The following is a 9,833-nucleotide window of genomic DNA, read 5'->3' on the forward strand; positions in this document are numbered from 1 at the left end:
CTAATTGTTCTTTTTATTTAGTTAGAAACTAATTTATTAATGTTTAGTTTTATTAAAATAACTAATTTAGAGGGGAAAAAACTTATACTTCTTAAATTAGATTGGATTGATAGTATAATTAGTTCATTTTTTTAGCTTAAGTAAATATTGAAGGTTTGAATCTTGTTTTATATATGCAGGACAAGCGACAAGTCATTAAATAAAAATTATGGTCAATTAATCTTTAAACTGTCGAGTTGAAAAATATTTTAGGACTGAAATTGAGCCGAGTTAAGTCGAGTGAGACTAAGTGCATGTTTGGGCGTCATTATTTTGTTAAAAAAAGATCTTTTTTCAATGAAAAAAGATCTTTTTTTATTTTTTAACGTGTTTGGCAAATTTTTAGTAGTAAAAGTAACGAAAATTATAACTCGAAAAAAGATCTTTTCTTAGAAGCTCACCCAAACAAGCCCTAAGCTCAAATTTGAGTAACAAAAATTGAGCTCAACTCACAGCTCAATTCATTAACAATCGAACCTATTTGTTAAACTCAAATTTGACTCACCAAAAACTCACGAATTGGCTCAACAAACAAAAACATGATCTATAAATTTATATAAATAAATTATAACTTATATATAAAAACTATCAATCTTATATATTATCTATTTATTAATAAATATAATTTACGTCTTCTATCAAAATTATATATAAAAATAACTTTTATTATTATATTAGTCTCGATATCGGCTCATTTAATATATAAACTAAAATCTAGGCTTAAACTTGACTCCCCATCTCATAAATTTAGCTTATTAAGCTGTTAATAAGACAAATTCAAGTTAATTTGACTCACTTCTAATTTTAAAATATGTTAAAAATTTGTTTGGATGTTATTAAGTTGTTAGTAAAAAATTGTTTTTAATATTTTTTTTTTATCTTTTAACAAATTTTAAGAAATAATAATAAAAAAAATTACTTAGGTTGATTTTATTTCCGTTTTATTTAATTTTCATTTCCCTTTGCATCTATATATAAATGCAAGAGTCCGCAGCCTTGCTCGCATTGTACTAGTAACGAGTGAAAGAAGAGAAATTTGCGAAGCACAGAAAAAGATGGGCACCAACCAGGTTTGTGCAGTACTAACAGTCTCTCTGTTTAATTAATTTTATTTGGCCTTGATTCACAAATTTGGAGTAATTAATTAAGTTTGTGAATTCGCGCAGAGTGAGGTTGAGAGGAAGAGTGAGAAAGAGCTCAAGCATCTTGGCTTTGTGAGGATTGCAGCGATTCAAGCCTTTGTTTGCGTCTCAAATCTCTATCAATACGCCAAGCATAACTCTGGCCCTCTCAGATCTGCCGTTGGAGCGGTTGAAGGGACTGTTTCCGCCGTTCTCGGCCCCGTATACAACAAATTCAGGGATGTACCTGACGATCTCCTTGTTTTTGTCGATAATAAGGTCTCTCTTAATTTTTCAATTCTTTTAGGTCTATATTATGCATTTACGAATGATTTATTTTGTTTATTGATTTCTGTAGCTGCTATGTGTGAATTCAGATCAAGATCTGTTCGTTTTGCAGCTCCACAAAGTTTGGTCGATTACAACCGTCTTGCAACTTCCACTTCCTCCAAAGCATTCTTTCTATTAACAGCACGATTCTTTTTCTTTTTCTTTTTTTATTATTATTAAAAAAAAACAAACGCATGATTATCTCTACGCATGCATCCAGAGTATTTTTTTTCCCTTCTGAAAACATTGCTACTACTAGTAGTATATAGCAATGTCGAATTTTGTGTGTCAGATTAACTGGCCTCTTAGAAATGAGATTAACTCATGTTGTTCAGTTAGTGTATGATACTGATGAAACCTGTTTGCATGCTTGGAATTCTATTCATTGTTAGTGAATTGGGAGTTGGAGAACTAATTATGAATGTGGGGCATTATGATTGTGGCAGGTGGATGAAGCTAGCCAGAAATTCGAGGAGCATGCACCTCCATTAGTGAAGCAGGTAGCAAGGCAAGCAAAGGGGTTGATTGAGGAAGTGACACAGAAAGCAGAGAAGGTTGTGAGTGAGGCTCAATCCGGAGGAGCAAAAGCAGCTGCACATTATGTTGCTGAGGAGTCCAAACACATTGTGCTAACTGGCTCAGTTAAATTGTGGAACGGTCTAAACCACTATCAACTGTTCCATGCAGTGGCAGAGATGGCTGTTCCCACTGCTGCACACTGGTTGGAAAGCTACAATCATGTGGTTGAGGACATGACTGCTAAGGGTTATGGTGTTTTTCAGTATTTGCCTTTGGTTCCAATTGATGAGATAGCCAAGGCATTTAAACAGGGAGAAGGAGAAGCGAATGTCAATGAGAATGGAGATGGAGGTGTCATTACTGGACAGATAGCACAATCTGAGTAATTTAGCTAGTATGTACTTGTGTTTTAAGAAAGTCTACTTTAGATTAATGTTATGGTATGGTATCCTTGTGGGGTTTAATTAAAGTGGGTATGTACGGGGTTGGGGTGTGAATGGAAATGTAAGAAATGGGTCGAGTTAAAAGACCCATGTAGCTAGCTCTCAAGTCTCAGCAATTATGTAGAAGTTAATGTGACGGTGTCAGTTGGTGCGATAAATGGTGATGCTTGTTCCGTGCTGTTCTTGCATAAATATTTGCTTAATAGATGCAGGATACTAGGACTTGGGTGACTCCGTCACCATTTCCTGCAACTTTTAAATTACTATTCATAAATGCCATTATGGATATGATTGAGTGGCCTCGAACAAATATATAACGTCTCATCTCCGTTGTTTTTACTTTTTACTCTCTAGAGTTTAATATGATGTAAGAGACGGAGCTTAACAACTGGTGTGCTCAATTCAAGGGTTTTTGGGGCTTTTTTCTTTATTAAAAAAGTTGGTAGAGCTTTGAGTAACACAGGTTTAAGTTAGGTTAGAATTTAGTGTGGAGTGGGCATTGGCACACACGAAATATGTTGGTTTATCTTTAATGGGTGGACTTTTCAGTTGTCAATGTACCAGGAATATGGAGGAGTTTAGTCTAGTAGGATATAGGTGAGCTAGAGAAATGTGATATACCGTTAGTAGGGTTGGAAATAGGTTAGGCAGTCTATCAGGGCTTGCAATTTGGCCTGAATTTTGGCTTGATCTGTTATAAAATAATTCTAATTTTACCAAGCTTCAAGTAAGACCAAATTCAATAACAAGCTAGATTTAGTACTTAAAATAAAGTCTATAACAGGCTACAAGGCAGTTCAGATCAGTTAAATACATTACAGACTTAGCCTGTTAATGATGAAACCTGGTCTGTTAAGGGTGTAGTGCCCTGACTTAACCTGTTTCCACCCCTAATCGTTCGTCTCTACCATTGAGATATAACATAAATTATAGGATAAAGTATATTTTTTGTCCTTAAAATTTGTTAAAAGTTTCAAAAATACTCCTAAGTTTTATTTTGCATCAAATTTATTTATAACGACTAATTTTTCAAAAGAATTTATTACCAATTCAGGAATAACTTCACAAGAACAACCTTTAACACAAGCAAATCAAACATATTTATCATATATTTTTGTTGGATTAGTCCTAATTTTTTTAAAAAATTAGTTGTCAGGTGTAACACCCTATCCCCCCAAGCTTTACTTCTAACTATAAAGCAAAGGACGACAAAGCGTCACGATAGTTCTAAAACTCCATACAATAGTATACAAACAAGAAATATTAAGACTAGAAGTCTGATAAAGGAAAAAAAGACTGAAGATGTATAAAACAGAGATACAAAGTGCGAAGTGTTCACACTTGATAACTAAAGCGCATAAACACGAAAGAAACAAAACATAATATATAAAACCTTGTAAAATAGCTCCAGGATACACAAGGTAGTTAATATAAGATAAACAAGTTATATATATCTCAAAAGGTAACTAGTCGCAGCCCGCAGAGTTTACGCCGACTAGATAAACAAGATACAACATAGTTTTGATAATAAAAACAGCCACGTCTTATCTCTCAAAGTTTTCAGAAATAAAGCCCCTCAAGCATCAAAATACAGTAATCAAAAGTGAGAGATACTATAATAAAATAAAGCAAAAGATAAAACTCGAGCCATCCTCCACTTTGTCACCATCCACAAACTCACCGAGGTGGGTTGCGATCTGCATCTGAAAAACAACAACATATGGTATGAAAATCGGAGGTCTCAATATGGTAACATTACCCAATAGATAAGATATCAGGTTCCGCGAAGGCAAAGGCAATTCTAAAACTTCAAACCAATATGAAATGAATTCAACTTATAGTAAAACTTTAAAGAGGGTTATCTAACTTATGAATTTTCTATTCTATAGAACACTGCTGTCCCACAGTCTTCGCCAACATATCCTCCATGCGATCCCATCGCCACCGCCTACTGAGCCTCCTCAATCCCAGCAGAAAACACAGATAGATGCAAGTAAGTAAAACACAAGTAATAGCATATACCAAAAGTAATCCAATTAGCAAGTAAACATATTATACAAGTTGGCACAATGCAAGTAAACAAAGCAAACAAACACATAAGAATGCATATGATGAATACATGTCCTATTGGCCGTGATATCACTTGTCGGTTCAACTGCTAACCCGATACATCCCCTCGGAATGTCGCCTTTCTTTCACGAATATATAATTGCGCCCTGGGATATAGTGCCCTAGCTAGCACACTCTTACGGGATATAGTGTCCGAGCACACTCTTGTGACCAGAAAGAATGCGAGCAAAATACACTGCCTCAGACCTCACATCTCAACGTAAACGGGATTAACCGTCGTCCTTACGCTGGCGTCGCAACACTCGCACAACATGGTATGCACACTTTACTTTTGTGTATACACATGGTATGCGCACAACACTCGCACAAGCCCCTTTTATTCCTATAACGCCATCATACGTACGTATGGGTCATGCGTACGCATGACCTCAATTTCCTGCAATTTCTGCAGAATTCAGTTTTTAACTATAAATTTCAAATGCGCATAACTTTTTCATTAAAAATTATTTTCCGTCCGTTCTTCGAACGTCATAATCTACACGGGCCTATTTTTTATTTAAGATAAATTTCATAAAATTTGGGAGTCTAAAAACCAAGTTGTGACCCGTTGAAGTTGGTTAAAAATAGGTTTTTACCAAAATATACCAAACTCCTATATTTCCAAAACCTTCAATCCGATTCAATTCAAACATACCAAATTTCAATTCTAAGCACTTATACACACTTTCAAGTACTCATCCATCAAATTCCAACGATCTAAAACCTTCAACAAATAACAATTAGATTTCGACCCATCTCAATAAACCATTCAATCCCAACAACAATTCATAAGTTCACAATTCTAACCATCATCAACCCAAACATAATTCACAATAATAATTATCGTCACAATCATACTTTTACCATATTCATTCATTTCATTTTATCGACTTACCCGGTCACGGCATTCGACCCAATCCTTCTTATCATTTATTAATCTCATCATCACACATAAATTTTTCATTCAACATGCTCATACCACGTTCTCATCCAATAAATCACATATCATACATATTCAATCAACCAATGCATACAATTCAAACCTATCTTAAGGACAACTAGTCTAAGTTTCACACAACATTATATATTAACTAAAGGAAATCGAAACTATACCTTGGTCGATTCCCTCCCAAACACAAAATACCAACTCCTACACAACTTTCAGGTCTCCAACAAGTAACCAATGCTCAGTCACCACTTGAGATCAAAACCAAGTACTCCAAAACACCAATGTAACTCTAAGCAACATAAATTTCAATCTAATTCATGCAATATACTCAAAATTAACACTAGGACTCATATTATTCAACTAAACACAAGGATTTAGTGATACATTACCTTGTCCAATTAATTTTGAGGTGAAACCCACTACTCATCCAAACTATATTACACCTAAATAACAAAATCCCAAAGAAACTCAATACCCAAAAGCTATTTTCGAGTTTGACATAGGACAGAGAAATGGAGCTAGGAATTCGAGTTTCTTTACCAACTTTATTCCAATATAATTAAAGAGCTCGACGAGAAGAGTGCATGGCTGCAATCTGCAAATGACACGCCAATCGGAGCTCCGAATCACAAGATATGATCAAATGAAGGAGGTGGATAGTAGAAACTCGGGTTTCACTCTCTTCTTCAATCTCAGCTGGTTCCTCCCTTTATTAGTGATGAATGAGCTGAATGGCCATATAAGGCTTTATATATGGTGGACTTGGGCCCAATTTTAGTCCGGTCCAACTAGTTATCGTTTTTGGTTCATTTGACCCAACCTCGGGCCAAAACCCTTAAAATAAGTGTCTGGTTTTCTATTCTAAATATTTCTCTAAGTATTTCTATAGTTTTTATTTCTCATACGCAGTACCAGACAAACTTAAGCCCGTACTACTGGCAAAATTACCAGTACATATTTTTTCGCAGAAAATTACATTTTTCCACTCGGAAAAATTTGCTGAATCCAAATCTTACCTTCAAATTTTTAAATTAATATTTCTAAATTTTCTAACCTATTCCGAATAATTAAAATATTATTTTAATTGAATGGCTAAATAAATTTCCGGTTCTTACATCAGGGGTATATTTGATGCAAATAAAAAATTTTTGGGACAAAATTAAAACAAAATAAAATTTAGGGATATTTTTAAAATTTTCAACAAACTTTAAGAAAAAAATTATATCTTACCTTAAATTATATCAATGGTCAAGATTTTGGAAGCTATGTTTGAGTGAACATGAAGGAGAGGACCTCATGGTGGGTGTTCGTTTGTTGACCTGAACAGGTGTATGGGTGAACAGGACTGGCAACTCCAACGTCGAATGCTGAGTGTAGGTTGGCGAGGGGTGGTATTTGCAATGACACTTTGATACCCAAGTCAAAGAGGATTCAATAAGGTGTAGTGAAATTAGAGTTGAGTTCATACCTTTTGGGGAGCCTTGTGCCCCTATTTGTAGTAGTTATGAGTGCCTGCTAAGGATCTCTTGATTCAAGGGGATCTTGTGATTTCTTCCCTTTCCTAGCATAGACGAAGTTAATTGCGGGATCAAGAATATTAGATCGAATCTTGTCTTTTTTGGGTTTGGATGGGCCTCCCTCTTCGGGCCCTTATTGACGGGCTGCTTTGATGGGTCGTGGCAAAAGGTCCCAGTTATGGTCCAGAACAATAGTTTGAGATCGGCTTTGTAGTTGAGAAGTATTTGAGCTTTTGTATTATTTCTTCTGACCAATTCACCATGTACAACGAAAACTTGGTGTGTGAAGGCATACGAAAAACTGATTATTTTTATTTTTATTGTAGAATATTTGAAAATATTTTGATTTTTATGTAAATTTAAAAATAATTATTTTACATAATATTATTAAGAGGATAGTTAGTGAAAATATAAGAAATTTAGACATATAAAATTGAATGATATGTTAAGAATCTTGTCATTGCTTTGTGTCCAACTTGGTTGGGGTTATTTTTTGTTTCCAATGGTAGGGGAAAGTTGAGGGAGGTTGGGATTTGGGGATAGGGAGTTTAAGAGGCGCCAACGATAGGAAGTTTTTCTCTTTTTCATTGATGATATTGGTATGAAATGCTATGATGTTGAGACTCTTAAATATTGGGAATTGGGAAGGAAATTTTGTTGCAATGTTTGATCAATTTGCTCGACTACGATCCATTACAAGCTCAAAGAATTAGACATGTCAAACATGGAATATGTTTTGTTGGAAAATTAGCCCAAAGGATTTGTTCGTTTTTATTTCTTATTAAGTATGATTTTGATCCCTATAATATTGGCTAAAAATTAAAGTCGTCCTTAACGATTTTTTTTCATTCAAAATCGTCCCTAACATTGAATTTTATTTCAAAATCGTCCTTTTAGACCAACACCATTCTTCCCCAATTTTTCCCTATCATCTCAATTCCTCATCTTCTCGATTCATGTTCTTATACCTAACAGAGAACATGTTCCTCTCTTCTTAACGCTTAGCTCAACATTGACGCAGTTAACGACCAACGCCTCATCATCCCTGATGTTCAATTCTCCGAAATTGAACTCAGAGAGATAGCTGGAATGGTGAATGACGTTGAACTTGAACGGAACTCCCATGTGCTTGGTGAACTTCTACATCATGGCACCTATCTCTTTCATGACCCTCTGTGCTGCGGGGACAGATCCTTTGTGAGCTTCGTCCAGGGGGTCGCCTCTTGGAACTTGAGCACCATCTCCGCTGCTGGCATTGTTACTCCATTTTCCGCATCTCCTCCTGCTCTGTTCAACTCCTGTGTCATTACCAATGTCTCAATCGCCTATGCATTGCTGCTAGCGTCTTTGCTTGCCTGTGTCATTGCTGCCAGTGTCTCTGTCCTCCTATATTACTGCTACCAGCGCATCTCTACCACCACCTGCTTGTCTACTCGCCTTTCTGCTCTCCTTTTCGACCACATCTCTGCTTGCCTTTTTGTCCTGTCTTTGCATATCTTGTCCGACTCTGCCGTGGTTGCTGCCCTCTCTTGTCCCTAGTTAAGACTTATTGCTCTCTCAATTTTTGTATTGAATTTACTAGGAATTTGCAGTGAATGGAAAAGATGAGGGATTGGGATGACAAGAAAAATTAGGAAAGGGTATTTTTGTCTAAAAAGACTATTTTGAAACAAAATTTAACATTAAGAATGATTTTAAACGTAAAAATTTTTTGAGTGATTTTAACTTTAAGCCAAAATCATAGAGATTAAAATCGTATTTAACCTTTTTTCTTTCTGTTGATATAAGAAGAGGTATATTAGTAGAAGAAACTGGTAGCAAATTGCTAACAAAGAGATTTAGATGATGTGAAAATTAGCTAAAAACAACAAACAAGGTGCATGACAATTATGTAAAGAAGAGAACATGACCACCAACAGGAATTCCAATTCCAGTAATTGAAGAATTTCATTTGCTTCATAACTTTTCAACAACGACGGTCAACAACCTTGTCTCTTAGCTAGGCATTTACGAGAAATCACTACTTCCATGAGGGTCCTTTTTGTCATTACATCACTCTTTAAACGATAAAAGGTTTATTGCAACGGATTCGAACAAATAAACATTATATTTCCATTTTTGTGAAGGAACAGGTCATAATTTTTTTATGGAGACCACTCTAATAAATATATTAAAAATGTCTTTGTTTTTAAAGATGTTTACATGTGTCATATTATTATTGGATATTTTTATTAAATCGGTTAATAATTTATTTTTTAATAAATCAGAATAAAATTGATTTATTAAAGCAATAATAATAAACCTAATTATCGGCATTATAATTATTAGACCTAATTTGATCTGATCGAATTACACAATCTAAATCGAATATTTTTAAATTTTTTGATAAAAAAATAAATGTATCCCCGATTTTTTGTTTTGCGGACATTTAAATCCCTAAAAATTTAAAAATACAATTAAATTCTTAAAAAAAATTAGGTTTATTGTTATTGTTATAAAAAAAATCAGTTTTATTTTAATTTGTTAAAAAATTCAAAAATAATCGATTCATTAATACGTCAAATAATAATGCGATATGTAAGCGTCCTTACAAAAAGACGTTTTACACGTCTTTATAGAAGTATTCCCTAAAGTTAATGAGAAGGATATTAGGACAAATACTAGAGCGGAAAGAATGCAATAATTTGCCAATTAGTAAAATTAATGAGATAAAAAATAATTAATTTAAACCGTCTAAATTTATTTTATTTATTATTTATTTATTATAAAATATATTAAATAAAATAAAAAATAATAAACTTTAATA

At 34.2% G+C, this 9,833-nt stretch overlaps 1 protein-coding gene and 1 long non-coding RNA gene across 2 annotated transcripts; one reads left to right on the plus strand and one right to left on the minus strand.

Annotated features, from left to right (window-relative positions):
- LOC107631993 (REF/SRPP-like protein At1g67360) lies at positions 977-2,762 on the plus strand. The gene is made up of 3 exons (XM_016335608.2): positions 977-1,109; positions 1,206-1,439; positions 1,937-2,762. The coding sequence occupies exons 1-3, from the start codon at positions 1,095-1,097 to the stop codon at positions 2,393-2,395; spliced, it is 708 nt and encodes a 235-aa protein (XP_016191094.1). The 5' UTR covers positions 977-1,094; the 3' UTR covers positions 2,396-2,762.
- On the minus strand, positions 3,886-6,599 carry LOC110270477. Its single transcript, XR_002360068.1, has 2 exons — positions 6,051-6,599; positions 3,886-5,942 (listed from the first exon to the last, which is right to left on the minus strand). It is a non-coding gene; the product is annotated as an uncharacterized LOC110270477 (long non-coding RNA).

The sequence above is a fragment of the Arachis ipaensis genome, chromosome B03, assembly GCF_000816755.2.
Source record: "Arachis ipaensis cultivar K30076 chromosome B03, Araip1.1, whole genome shotgun sequence".
Classification (NCBI taxonomy): Eukaryota; Viridiplantae; Streptophyta; class Magnoliopsida; order Fabales; family Fabaceae; genus Arachis; species Arachis ipaensis.

Coding starts and splice junctions, on each gene's coding strand:
- LOC107631993 (XM_016335608.2), top strand. Junction 1,440..1,936: donor TTGTTTTTGTCGATAATAAG/GTCTCTCTTAAT, acceptor TGATTGTGGCAG/GTGGATGAAGCTAGCCAGAA.